Here is a 14,916-nt window from a genome sequence, read left to right as displayed (position 1 = left end):
CTCTATAGGATATGAATAACCTATAATTTTCGTGGACAATATCTCTGTATTATTTGTAATTGCAATATCCTTTGCTGTCTGGTAATCCTGAAAGGGGTATACCACATGTGCGGTCCCTTCTCGAGGTTTCTTCATTTTCCTCATGTTGAGGTTTTTGAGTTTTTCCTTGCCCTCATGTTGGTTCCAGATCAGGGGATGGTGTGATAACAGTCTGAAAAAATAGTCTGTGTAATAACCTGTGAAGCCCTTTGAGACTCTTTGTGATTAAGGGCTATACAAATAAAAATGACTTGACTTGACTTGACAACTTAGGTGTCGAGGTGCCTAACTTGTTTGGGTGTTTGGGCATTTGGGTTGACCATGGTCCAATAATGTTTGTTTGTGTGTTTTTTTGCTATTTTACCCTTTATTTTCTTTGTTTTTGTATGTTTGGCTTGCTGTCGGTCACCCCTCTTGAGGGATAGGAGGGAGGGAGGGACTTAGGGAGGGAGGGAGGGAGGCTGGGAGGTAGGTAGGTAGTTAGGTAGGTAGGTAGGTAGGTAGGTAGGTAGGTAGGTAGGTAGGTAGGTAGGTAGGTAGGTAGGTAGGTAGGTAGGTAGGTAGGTAGATAGATAGATAGATAGATAGATAGATAGATAGATAGATAGATAGATAGATAGATAGATAGATAGATAGATAGATAGATAGATAGATAGATAGATAGATAGATAGATAGATAGATAGATAGATAGATAGATAGATAGATAGATAGATAGATAGATAGATAGATAGATAGATAGATAGATAGATAGATAGATAGATAGATAGATAGATAGATAGATAGATAGATAGCTTTTTGTGTAGTTTTCATTCAATGCGCCTTATAGCACACATCACATCTACGCCCACATATATAAAAATATATAACTGGATGCTTTTGGGAGGACAGAAGCAGACCAATTAGGTTTTAATTATCTCATTACAAAATAATCACCCGTTACAGGGCCAATCCGAGCTACGAGCTCGTTCCTGGTACGAATTTAGCTATTATGAAGAGTCACCACTGGATTCGTAAAATTGCGCCCTTCGCTTAACAACTTCCACCCATGCTCACCACGAACGGCTTTCAAACAGGTGAACTAGCGGGTGCGAAAATGGTAGATAACCAAAAAAAATCACCATCCCGATTCGTTTTATTCGCGGCCACATGGCCTTTACTTGCGTCCGCCCATGTCGCTTTCATTTTTAACATTCGCGTCGCTCCCAAAACGCCATTTTGTTAAACTAGTATCTTCTTGCTTGATGTTTCCCAACGGAAGGTAGATTAATATTTACAATTTCTCCATAGTTTATTGTTATTATTCAGATTCAGATTCAGATCTACTTTATTGTCATTCTAGTACACGTGTATACAGAACGAAATGTCGATACATCTGACCCGCACAGTTTCCTTGAATGTACAGATATAAATAAAATGTTGTATTGAGTTGTAGTATTGAGTGCTAATAATATACTAAATAATTATGGCTATGTATAGTATTTTACAGTAGCGCAAATAGTGCAAGAGGAGTTGCCAACCAGATGTGCAAAATGGGCAGTCAGGTAAACAAGTCAGGTAAACAGAACAATAACACTGTAACAATAACGCTGTAAGTACAATAGTGCAGAGAAACAGATGTGCAAGGAGTGGCTAGCTATAAAGAACTGCCAGTAGTGCAAAAAGTCAAACAGAACCCACAGATGTACAGATTAGCAGCAGTTGAATCTTACTATGTGTTTGAGTGACCATTTAACAGTCTAATGGCCAGGGGGACAAGACTATTGTGGAACCTGGTGGTCCTGCACCGCACACTGCAGTATCTCTTCCCAGAGGCTAGCAGAGTGAACAGTCCATGATGGGGGTGAGAGGGGTCCCTGATAATGTTCTTAGCTTGGGATAGGCAGCGCTTCTGGCCAATGTCCTGAATGGAGGGAAGAGAAGTCTGGATCTGGATCAGTGTTGCTCCAATTTTTTTAGCAAAGGCACATTTCTTTCATTAAGAAAAATCTTAAAGGGACGGTATGTATAATTTGACCACTAGTTATCACAGTGCAACAAAAAAAGCACAAGCAAGAATACAAACTACGGAGACTCAAAGTGACCAGAACAACTATTTACATCTAGTCATGTTTATTTGTATAGCCTTTAATCCAAAGGAGTCTCAAAGGGCTGCACAGACAACAGACTATTGCAAACTGCAGACTATTATTACACCATCCCCTGATCTAAAACCTACATGAGGGCAAGGAAAAACTCAAAAACCTCAGCATGAAGAAAATGAAGAAACCTTGAGAAGGGACTGCATATGAAGTTATCTCCCTTCCACGATGTCCAGGCTGCAATAGATATTGCATTATCAAACTATAACATTTATAAGCTGATTCATTTTGCTGCAAGATGACGGACAGTTACGTAACTCCCTCTGAAGCTCATCTTATGTAAAAAAAATAGAAAATGCACATATTTATGATAGTTCATGTATTTTTGCTTGTGTTTTAAAACAATATTAGGGTTTCTCCCCACTAATAGGAGTTAAATAATACACAAATAAAGGCACACAATCACTCGAAAATGTTCCTGGCACTAGTTTCATGTTGTTGTTTTTTATGAACGAATTCGTTTTAAAAACAATTTTTTTAAAATTGTATTTATGTTGACCGTGACTCAGGGGGTAAGACAGGTTCTTCATTTTGGGTAATAATGTTGCTGTAAATTTGGATATTACAATATTTTGAACCCATTTTTTTCTTATCTTATTTTTCTATTTAAAAAAAAAAGGCAAAAAAACATTTGTTTTTTTACTATGTTTTATTTTTTTGTGAAATATGAAAATAATGATAAAAATCAGCTAAATGATTAAAAATATATATGTTTATTTATTTAATTCTTGTAGTGCAATCATATAAAGCGTCACCAAACAAAATATTCATCTTATATATTTCTCTAACTACCTCAAAAGCATATGATAAGTATATAAAAAGAAAAAGAATCGCAATCTGTTACCACATAGTGATATGTATAAATGTTAGTTACTTATCACTGAAAGAAAAAAGAGACACTGAACAATGCCACTTTTTGTTTGCAAAGTTAAGATTGGCCAATTTCCTCAGGCACACTAGACAAGATCATATAGTCCATCTATCCATCCATTATCTGCAGCGCTTATCCTCAGTAGGGTCACAGTGGAGTTAAATATTTTTTTTATTAAGTATGCGCTGGTGTCCCATTTCATCGGGAGGGACGGAAGCATGACCAACTTAGGTGCCGAGGTGCCTAACTTGGGTGTTTTGGCAATTGGGTTGGCCATGGTCCAAACATTTTTGTGTGCGTTTTTTGGTATTTTTTTCCCTTTTATTTTCTTTGTTATTGTATGTTTGTCTTGCTGTCGGTCACCCCTGTTGAGGGATATGACCAAGATAGATAAATAGATGCGCTAACAATTCCCAACTGAGTTCAAAGAGCCCTTGTTCTTTATTTTCCATTACAGCTATCTGCTTTTATTTAAATTTTATTAGTCCTGTTCGGTGCGGAACAAACCCCCAAAAAGATGAAAAAAGAAGAGTTTATTGGAGAAATGTATATAGGGTACGCAAATCATGTGTTACTCTGCCACCATCTCCTGGCTTAAAGTCATAATTGCAGGCTTAAGTTTTCAAATACTGCACGCCACCTTTAATGTTTGGCAGTTTGCTAAACGATTCACCTCAAAGTTAAAAGAGTGGACGCTGCTTTGATGCTTGAATTCTGTTAAAGTAGGTTTAAAGGGGCATTGTGCAACAGGGGCAAATTGAAGTTCAGAGCTTTGAGGGTGCTGAGCACCTAGATCAGGGGTGGGCAAACTAAGGCCCGCCAAACAAAAATGGTCAAAATATAATGAAGATACTGTATAGGCTACTGGTAGCAGCAAAATAGAGGACAACTATTTCAGGTCCCTCTAGGAGAGCCTCATGTGATGGAGCCACCACGGGATGGCCATGGGTGGCCCTCAAACCCAATAGCTATTTTAACATTATAGTATTTATTTTGAAGTTTTATTTCAATGTAATAATATAACAAGTCGTTTATCAATATATATTTTGCAGGGTTGAAATTGACTACAGGTTACAGAACCGTTTCTTTGAGATGACTAAACCATTGAGCTCGTTTAAATGTGTGGTTGACTGCTTCCATATTCGCTTCTACTAGTAAGAAAAAACACTTCATGAAATTGGTGACAGAGAAATAGTTTCATCTCATTGGAAAAAGGCAAACAAGAAGTATTCATGACACATTAATAAGTTGCTCTAAAGCATGTGTCTCAAACCCGGGGCTCAGCAGCCAAATGTGAACCGTGAGAGGAAAATTTGAGGCCCCAGCTTTGATTTGAAAGTATAGAGGGACAGTATGTATTATTAAGAGCTTCCTGGTGGTAAAAAAAAGTAATTAATTTAAAAAAAAATTAAAAATAAGCAAAAAATACAATAAATATGATAAAAACATGCACGCTTAAAAATACTCGGTGGTGGAGAAATTTACATTTATTAGACATTACATGAGCTAATTGTCCGCCATCATGCTGGCAAGGTTACCTGGGAAAAAATGTTTTTTCCACTTTTTTCCCCTTGTCCTTGCTTTTTTTGTTTACCCTTTCTTTTTGTAAGGTTGGGCAATAAAATTGAGAAGAAAAATGTTGATTTTTGGTCACTCTGAGTCTCCGTAGTTTATATTCTTCGTCGTATTTTTTGACGCTTCTTCTCGGATGCGCTAAACAATGCAACATCTAGCGGTCAAATAAAACATACTGTCCCTTTAATGCTAGTACAGCAGAAGTATATCAATACTGATTGTTTTTCATGTAATTTTTGAAGTGTTTTTGGATCCTATTTTGTGTAGTGTTTTTGTATATGCAGTGTAATGAGAAGTGTATTTATCAGGTTTTATTGTGGAAAACTCGATTCGGCCCAACGTGATCCAGATCCCCCCCGAGTAAATTCAGTTCGAGACCCCTCCTCTAATGTTCCTGACACGTTGCAAAATTTTGCGTAGTCAACAATTCTCAAAATTCAATGAAGGGTTGCATCATGAGCAAAAAATGCCACGGATTTAGAGTTAATTTTTTTATCTTAAACTGAGTTTCTTGTAGGGAAAACAGAAGCTCTCCAATTTCGTTCTACTGTATTTGTATGACATGAAAGGCCATTCTATTATTTGTGACTGTCGCCCTCTAGTGGCTGATAACATGAAACTAATTAAGAGGCCATACAGTGTAAAGAATTAAAACATATTTTTAGAAAGCTGAGCTAAACAATGACGCATTAAAACACATTTCACTTTATCATATAGTATACTCTCATGTAGATTTAATGTCATATGTAACAACCACTTGCAAAAGTTCCACTGATCGGTTGGAGCCCCTTTTGGGATTAGGCTTTTCCAATCACATCAACTGCGTTTAGAATGCAAAAAAAAACATACACTGCGTCTCGCTCGCAGGGGACTCTTCACATTGTAAAAAATAAATACATTATCTTGATACCAACTATTATTGTTACATATCAACGAGAGGCCCTCGCCGGCTCGAGTATGTGTTCTACTTAAGGCAAATGAGCAAGTACAGAAACCTTTAGATTGATACGAAGTAAACTGAAGTTGGTTGGTTTCCTTAACCACTGGGGTTGTAGAGACATTATTTCCTGTAGTGTGTCTTGGACAAGTACAACCTGGTGACGCCTGTATTTTCTTCTCATTCTGTACTCAACCAGCATGTTTAGATTTTATCTCCAGCAGTAGTCTAAACGGTGTTGCCCCCAGAATAATTCCCAACACCCCCGCAACCCAAAGCTTTTGGACAAAGCTCGGCAGCAAATATAATGTTTTCCTTTTTTTCTGAAATTAATATGCTTTTTTTCTTAAATCACATGCAGCCATTTGAAGTTTAATCCATCTGCATTTTTCTTTTGGCGATTTCGCTGCACATGTATGAAAAAAAAATGTGTATTACACTTTGAAAATGAAGATGTCACTGTGTGCAGTCTTAGTTCATCACATAGTGGGCGCAGGGTTGTAATTGTCTCGGTGGTCTCGAATGGGAATTACTTTCATCTTCATTTCCATCTCTAGTCCAGTGGAGAATATTTAAAAGAAAAAAAACTCCAAAGAAGGGAGAGAGGCAACCTCTCACTGATATTGCCGGTAATCTCCAAAGGGAGCGGCGGGCATGGGGGCAGGGGCTGGCTCCTCTGCAAACTGAGGACCTGTAACAAAAGCACGCACAAAAAAACACATTGAAAAACTCAATGCAATAGGAATAGTTTCATCAAATAAAAAATATATTTTCTTGATAAATAAAATTGATTTTAAAACAGCAACTACTATACCTAGAAATTTAGCCAACTTTTTGAATGATGGCCATTGGCCCAATGAAAAATGTAGTTCTTAGGGAGTACACGTAGCAACACAGACTAAGAAATGCGGTGAGTGCGATAGTATTGCCTTAGACAGCGTGTCCGTGTCTTCTATTCTAAGTCAAAAAACATAGGGATAGTTCGTTTGCTCAAATGTTCTCTGGTTGATAAATGGTAGTCAGCAAATACAGTGACAATAGGTGGATCATTGTTACTGTGGTGCTTGGCGACATCCAATTAAGATATTTAAACTAGCAAGTCATTTGTGACGCAACTTATACTTTTCTTGTGCTACTCTAGGTTTTTCTCGCGGTCTCGATGGTAAATGGTCTGCATTTATATAGCGCTTTTCAAGTCAATGAAGAACTCCCAAAGCGCTTTACAATGTGCTTCACACAGGGTGTTTCGGTGATGCGTGATGATTCAAACAGAGTATTGTAGTTTGCCCACCAGTGATCTCTAATGTAATCAATGTGATTTTTTTTCTCACAAAGTCAGGAAATGTTACTTGTATAACGAAAACAAGCACAATATAAAACCATGGAGATGCTTTTAATTTTGAGAGTTCTTGATTTTTTTTAAAAGGGTACTGTGTAATAAATCACCACTAGATGTCGCTGTATTGTGTAGCGCAAATAAAAACAAGTGCTATGAAGCACGAGGAAAAATACAAACTATGAAGACTCAAAGTAACCAAACCACAATTTTTTTTTTCAAATTGATGACCAACATTTCACAGGATTTTAGGTTTTTAGGGGTACGCTTAGCAGCAAGAAGGTGGGCAATCATGTCAGCTCCGTATCGGTAAGGATCATGTTGTATAAAATAAATAAATATTTATCAACCTATACGTATTTTTTAAAAAAGCACGTTCATACATTTTTTTCTTATTTTTCAAATAAATGTTTTTAGAGAATGCTGTTTTATAGCCAGTAAGAGGTGCCAAAAAAAAAAAACAAGTAAAGGGTCGGGGATATATATAACTCCCGATAGGGGTGGGCGGAGCTATGCAATGAGTACAAGCACTAGCTCCTGTTTCTTGTCCTGCGCCAAAAGTAAATACGTCGGGATCGTTGTTTGCAGAATTTTGAGAAGTTTTTTTTTTTCTTCAAAACAACAGCTTGTACCCAGTTTTGAAAAATATTAAATATTTAAATGAGCCTCAACGATGTTAAATAATTTGGGACGAGAGACAAGTTGTATATTTGTTGACATTTGGGACAGAGGCTATGCCTTATTCCATAAATTTAAATTTGTCTTATTTCACAAATCATCAAATGTCACACAGTGAAATAAAATTTGTGCTGAAGAATAAGACTTTGTCTAGAGAGAGGGTTTAGCAGTTTTGTTGAATTTTATCTCAAAATATATAGTGTGGCTCTTTACCCTAATATTTTGCTTTTATGGATCTTTGAGTCAAAAAAGTACCTGACCCCCGCTTTAAGGAATGAGGGCTTTACCATTAACCGTTACATTTTGAGAAAAAAACTAACATCAAAACTTACAAATAAAAGTGAGTCCAAAGTACCTGTTGGAAATTGTGACGAGGCGAACCGAGATAGCATGATGCCGGCGCCTTCTATCAAAGCTAACAGGATGCCCCCCATTGCTGCAGAGCCCAACATCGCCACGGGTCCATCTGCAAAAAAGGATCATTAAGCAGATTGTCCACATGTGAATTTTTGCAGAATGGTTGCTGACTTCTGGCAGCGAGGATGGCTCCTGTCATGGCGCCGCTGGTGATGGAGTTCCAGGGGTCCTCCTTTCCACGCACCTTCACTAGGCCACAGTCGATCATAGAGAAAAGCCCTCCCCAAACCGCAAAGCTGCCTGAAAAACACCAGACACACACCACTTGGCGAAACTAGCACTTAATAAAAGAGAGAAAAGAAAAATAAGCTTACCTCCAAGTTGTGGTGCTCTGGTCTTAATGGCAGTCATACTGCCTCTCATTCTGTGATTCATTCCCTGAAGAAAAGATAATCTATAATTAAACTTTATATTTGTGACATGGAAGACTTTGAGTGCATCTTTTTCTTGAGGTTATGTGTAAGAGCATGAATCATGAAAAAAAACAACCCAACACTCTTTAGAAATAATTCTAAAAAGTCATCATCAGTCAGCTAATAAAATAGTGGTTGGTCCCTCGTGAGGTGTCCAAAGTAGGTATCGGGCCTCTCTTCGGCTATGCGTGGGGCTGAGGTGCAGCGACGTAGTGTGCAAAAGCAAAAGTAAAGTTACTGCAGAATAATATAACTCATGTAGAAGTAAAAAGTAGTCATCCAAATAATTACTTTAATAAAAGTAAGTGCGTGCTGTGCATATCCTCAAAAAAAAACAACAACAACAAAAAACAGCGAGAGAGCAAAGCCCAGCTCGGCCCGACTTAATGATTGACATTTTATGCTACAATTTTAGGCCGGGTTAGGCCCCATGATCTTACCGGCACTGTCAACGAAGCAAAAATGGGTCAGTGACATCAATAATCCTTAAAATTAGTAACATAAAATCCAGACTACAAGTTGCTACTTTTTGCAATATGCTAAACATTCTGTCTTTAAAAACGGTGCAGCTTACTTTTTTGGCAGCACCGAGGGAAACAGCGAGCGGCTCTTTTCCACAAAGTATGCGCTCAAAATCCAAAATCCTCAGTGACCTCTGACTTAATTGATGACGCGCTCCTTGAGTATTTAGTCCTTGTTTTTGCTAACATTATTCATATAATACATAAAAGGACAGTAATTCAGTCAATATTGATAACATACTTACGACATTTTAACACTTTCACCCGCAAATCATGTCCTTTATTTATACATGCGCATTGAAAACCAGTTTGAAAATGCTACACTCCTCTTTCTGTATTATCAGTGTCAGTTTTAAGTCGCTCACCTTTCCTTTAATTATTGTGGAACCAATGCAATTTGGTCAATTACACCAGCAAACTACCAATGACAACAACACAAATGACACTTCTGTGTTGCAATCTGACACTATTCTTCACAATATGGTTAACCCGGTGCAGTTGTCTAGAAACATCGGGCTTATTATGCGTGATACAGCTCTAAATCGCGTTTTCTTTTGGCACAGTAGTAAATATGTGCTTGTCTTATGTAATCGCCATCTTGAATGGTCATACGATCCAAAAACACGTGAGGTAAACAACTCTGAGCAAATGAAAACGATGCATCTAAAAAAGGCACCATGTGCATGGCTCCGTTTGCATTCTGCAACCAAAAATGTAGATGCCAAAAACCCTGCGAGGTCGATGACAGGAGTGCACCAGGAATAACATGTAAGAAATGGACATAAATGTGTTAGTTTTAACAGCTGTTTAAGCCTCTGGCTATAAATCTGATGCGGCTTGTGCAAAGACAAAATTTTGTTTTGTTCTTTAAATTTGAGCATTTGGCTTTTAATCAGATGAAGTAAAATGACTTTATCCCACCACTCCTGATATTAGAAAAAAACAGTTACTCAGTTACGTGAAAGGTACAGGACCCATAAACCAGTGATTGTATTTCCTTACAAATCGAGGTATATTCAAATGTATGTCACTGTCAACCGATTTTAGCACCTGGGAAGTACTTACCAGATAAAAAAAAAAAACATTGAATCAAGATTTATCAAAAAAGAGGTGGGGCAACTGAAAAAAACAGTGCATCTCACCAAGACAACAACTATGAATTACTGAAATCATCAGGCAAATGTGTGAAGAGCTGCGCTCCATCTCACCGAAGGTGCATTCCTGAATCCTTTGACAGCTTGGAATATTCCACCGCCAATGGCACCCATGGTAAACGCACCTCCACAGTCATCCACAATCCTCCAGGGACTGAAAACATTTTAAAACAATTTCAGAGTGAGGTAAAAATTCACGTGTTCCATTATGGAGCCAAAATTATTCTAATTATCAAAACTTAAAAAACTAAATCTTTGTAAAGAACATTTATACATGGTCTAAAATAGCGGCATGAACTGGTCTTCAAATCACTTACCCCCTGCAAAACGCATCACAAATGAACAGCTATAAATTGACATGCACAAAACGAATGCAATTCGAATGCAATTGCGATGTATGGAGCCCTGATGTGGGCGAAACAATTAGAATGGGACTTGTCTTTATTGTCATTGACAAAAACGTAGCCAACATTGTTAACAAAGAGATTAGATTTAGCACACCAGGATAAACATGCAATATTATCAAGGCTTAAAAGAGAAAAAAGATTTTAAAAAGTCAATTTCGACAACAAAGCTTTGTGTAAAATAGTGCAGGATATTTTGTTTATGATGTGGGATTTTGAGATTGCCTTCAGATTACAATAAATATTTACTGTCGGGGATGTTATTTTGTAAATGTTTGCGCATCATCTTTTATCACTTCAGAGACTCAATTAAAGATAAATCATTTAATTACAATTTTGTTGCAAACACAAACAAGATTGAAATATAAACACATATTAAACCCCATCTGATGGGATTTCAATGTAATCAATACCACATATAACATGCTGACTCTGCTGCTAAATGATCTGTAGATCTATTTGTTTTTTTTTTTTTGCGTTAATGGGACGGGTCAGCAACCTGTGGCTCAAGGGATGCACGCGGTTCTTTAGGGTGCCTTACTGGCTCTCTGGATTGTTGTCAAAAATGTTTGGAAATAGAAAAAGATGACGAAGGGCAACACCTTTTTTAAACATAGTTTCTGTAGGAAGACAGACACGACATTAAACATTTATAGAGTTTTAGGATAATTGAAAAATGTTCGCGATAAATATTTAATATTGAAAGACAAAACATTTATGAATCCTCTTCCAGTTCTGATTTAGAAAGGCCTGTTGCTTCAGTCGTGTTTTTAATTGTTTCTTTAGTCCGTTACGGCTCTATCAACATTTTTAGTTGCCAATCCCTGACTTGGGCACTCATTGCACATTTGCTCTCTGTAGTACTGTTCTCTTTTTTAGTGTAGTGTGAAGATATGCTTACCTAACTGACCATTTTGGCACATCTTGCAGATCATCCTCTTGCACAGTATTATTGTACAGTATTCATATAGCTAAATTGGTTGTCTACCAATATATTACGAAAATTGTTAGATTTATAGGGACTGTCGCACAAAAAGACCCTACGCCCAGTGTAAATGTGTCCCAGAATGAGAATAAAGTAAATATAAATCTAGAAAATGCAAACAATGAAGGCTGAATTAATGTTAAATCAAATGCCAAATGTTAGTGGCAAAGTAAACCAATTCAGACATTTGTTTAGAAGGGATTACAGACTAAAATCGATACTTGAAAATTGCGTAATCCCGATTTGACCTAAACCCTGTTAAATAATATTAAAATGTAACGAACGACTTTAATAAAACACGTGCGATCATATTTTAGCCATCGTCACCGGCACATAACAATACAAGACAGCTAAAAGCTAACAAGTCCTCCACTATATTTCTCCTTGAATTTGTGCTTAATCTGCCATAAATGTTCTACTGCAGTGTATGATTTGACTGTGGCCAAAAATGAGAAATGATAAAGTGATGAAAAATGGGCGAACATAAGAGGGGGCAAGTCTGCAAGGTCATTTACGACATGAGTTCAACCACGATGTCATCTGGCTAACGATACGTAATGTCATTATAGCATCCATGCTAACATCAGTAAACCAGCCAATTTCTTGGCAGCCAAAATCAACAATATTAACAATTCACATAGCCTTGTTTGAACGACACTCCGTGCTGTTCTCACCTAAAGGAAAACACATTCTAATAAATGGTTTAAACGAAAATACGCACCACGGCTCCCTCGCATATTCCTCCATTTTGTTCTTCCGCTGTTCCCCCACGTTCCGTGTCGCGACGTCAAAGTGACGCAACACACAAAGTGAGGGGATTTAAAGGGACAGTGTATATTATTTGACCAGTAGCTGCCGCTGTGTTCAACCGAAAACGAGTGCTAAACAGCACAATGAAAACAAAAACTACAGACCCTCAGAGAGACCAAAAAGCACACTTTTCTTCTCTCATTTTTGCCCAGCCACGCAAGGTTTTTGATCTTTTGGAGTACCCTTATTTCACATCCTTCGAGGTGAGGCGCATGTTATGTCAAATAAATGCAAAGTCATCCGCCTAATAGTGTTTAAAATTTCACGTATATGTGATAGTTCATGATTTTTTTATAATGTTTAAATCAATATTCTTTTTAAAATTGCCGTCGGTCACCCCTCTCGAGGGATGTGACCAGGGTAGATAGATAGATGGATAGATAAATTGATTATGCTTTTCTTTACTACTAGGAGGTAGGCACTAAATAATTCACACTGTCCCTGCGAGACAACACTCAGAGAAGCGCAAGAGAAAAACAAGCTGCAGGTTGAAATATGTCAACTTGATGTTGCCAAAAGCCTGGTGCCTCTCACAAAGACACTGTACTTGCATTCATTTCTCTCTCTTTCTTTTCCACCCCTTTTCTCCCACTCTGTCTCCGTCACTCTCTGTGTCTCTCTTTTTCTCTTTCTTTGTTGCTCTTTCTCTCTCTGTGACTTTTAACCTCTTTTGCTCTAACTTCCTTTTTTCCTTTTCTCTTTCTCTCTTCATACCCTTCGCACTTTTTTTTCTCTTTTCTCTCCTTCTGTCTTTCAATTTCTCTTTGGATTTCTTTCTTCCTCTCTCTTTCTTTTCCCCCTCTCTCATGACTTTTTATCTTTTGTTTCTCATTCTCTCTCTCTCTCTCTCTCTCTCTCTTTTTCTTTCTTTATCCTACCCTCTCTCCTTTTCCCTCCCTCTTTCTCTTATTTCTTTATCTCTTTTTCTTTCTCTTTAATCTACTAGTCCGGCCCCTAACAGAATGTTTGTTCTATCGTGTGGCCCCCGAGTTAAAATGAGTTTGACACCCCTGCTTTAAAGGCACATTGAGTTATATAAACATGGTGGAAGGGAAATCAGCTTAATGGCCTTATGGTACTGCGAAAGCTTTATGGATATCATGTAATGTTTCACTTCACAATGGAAGGCCATGAAATACATTTTTCTACAAGTGAATTTGAATTTATGCATGTAGAATTTCGCTATGATGATGATAAGATTGACGATAAAGGTTTCCTTTGGCTTTAACTGAAATATATTTTAGTCATATAAGCCTAGTACAATATCTTGCCAAAATAATTGGAACCCATTGTCAATTGTATCTATTTCGAACCACTATCAAAGCTAGCAAAACGTCATTTTTTACGTCATCAACACGCACCTCGACTCGCGGTTTATGAACCACTCTTCTTAAATACTCTGCACACACTTCAGGGATTCGAGCCGAGGAACACGTCACTAGTTTTTACTTAGTCATTGCATTTCCACTGCCACGCCAGGTTCTTTTTTTTTTTGGTTCCTTGTTTGTTTTTAGTTTAGTGCCCACTTGTTTGTTTGTTACTTTGATCCTTGCCATCCCGGTTAGTTATCGATTCCTGGTTTGGATCATGTCAGGTTTGGTTTTGTTTGGACATTTTATTGATTAGTGCCCCCTTGTTTTGTTTGTTACTTTGTTCCTGGTTTTGTATTAAATGCTTTACCATCCTTACTTGATCTGAACACCTCTGCCTCAGTTCCGGCTTCCTCTTAATTGGGTCCACCCCCAAAACACAGTATGTATTATTCTGTGCCCCCTTGTGGTAAAAAAAACGTCATTCGTTAAAATCAAAACCATATTGATTTGAATACCAAGCAAATATATATGAAGTATCATACAAAAGTGCATCTTACATAACATGAGGCTCACCTAGAGGGAGCTGACATGATTGTCTGCCATCTTTGTGCTATAGGTACTGCCCCAAAACCATAAACCTTGTAAAAGGCTAGGAAAAAAATTGAGGAAAAAGTGGTGCTGTTTGGTCATTTTGAGACTCAGTATTTCATATTCTTCCTTGTGCTTTTAAGAACTCGATTTGGTTGCATTAAACGACACAGTGACATCTAGTGGTCGAATGATACACAACGGCCCTTTTGTGCAGACCATATAAGTTATGGATTAATTTATAACTGATTGACAAGTTTATTTAGTATTTATGTTAAAGGTGGGGTGCATAGTTTGAGGTGTCCTTAACAAGATAAAAGTAAAATATTTTCTCTATGATGCATGCGTTAACAATGCCTAAAAAAATTCCCTTCTAATTTGTTTTCCATTGCACCTAGCTCCTTTTATCTTACCTTTATCGGGCCTGTTGGAGGCGGAACAAAGCCCCAAAAAGATGAAAAAAGAAGAGTTTATTCAAGCGCGTCATGGCCTGGCTTAAAGTCATGATCGCAGCCCTAGGTTTTCAAATGCCGCGCCCCAATTATATAATCCAATTTCAACGACTTTCTAAATCTCGATTAGCGCGTGTGTTTGTATGTGATTTATAGGCTCCGAAATGACTGCACTGACTCTCAAGAAAATGTACACACGTGTACTCTAGGCCTCTGCTAATTGATAAACATCTGTTTTTCTAGGGATCTGCTTTTGCGGGGTCTCTAACATCCTATGGTGGCCA

At 37.7% G+C, this 14,916-nt stretch overlaps 1 protein-coding gene across 1 annotated transcript; it reads right to left on the bottom strand.

Moving 5' to 3' along the window:
• Positions 1–4,521: 4,521 nt before the first annotated feature.
• timm17a (translocase of inner mitochondrial membrane 17 homolog A (yeast)) lies at positions 4,522–12,270 on the bottom strand. The gene is made up of 6 exons (XM_088338759.1): positions 12,191–12,270; positions 10,135–10,234; positions 8,307–8,370; positions 8,104–8,232; positions 7,931–8,041; positions 4,522–6,252 (listed from the first exon to the last, which is right to left on the bottom strand). Exons 1-6 carry the CDS (start codon positions 12,214–12,216, stop codon positions 6,176–6,178), a joined length of 507 nt encoding a protein of 168 aa, XP_088194885.1. The 5' UTR covers positions 12,217–12,270; the 3' UTR covers positions 4,522–6,175.
• Between the last annotated feature and the right edge of the window lie 2,646 nt (positions 12,271–14,916).

Source organism: Urocampus carinirostris, chromosome 6 (genome assembly GCF_059441175.1).
Source record: "Urocampus carinirostris isolate Australia breed hairy pipefish chromosome 6, RoL_Ucar_1.0, whole genome shotgun sequence".
In the NCBI taxonomy this organism is placed as follows: domain Eukaryota; kingdom Metazoa; phylum Chordata; class Actinopteri; order Syngnathiformes; family Syngnathidae; genus Urocampus; species Urocampus carinirostris.
This window is presented reverse-complemented; position numbering and strand designations above follow the sequence as displayed.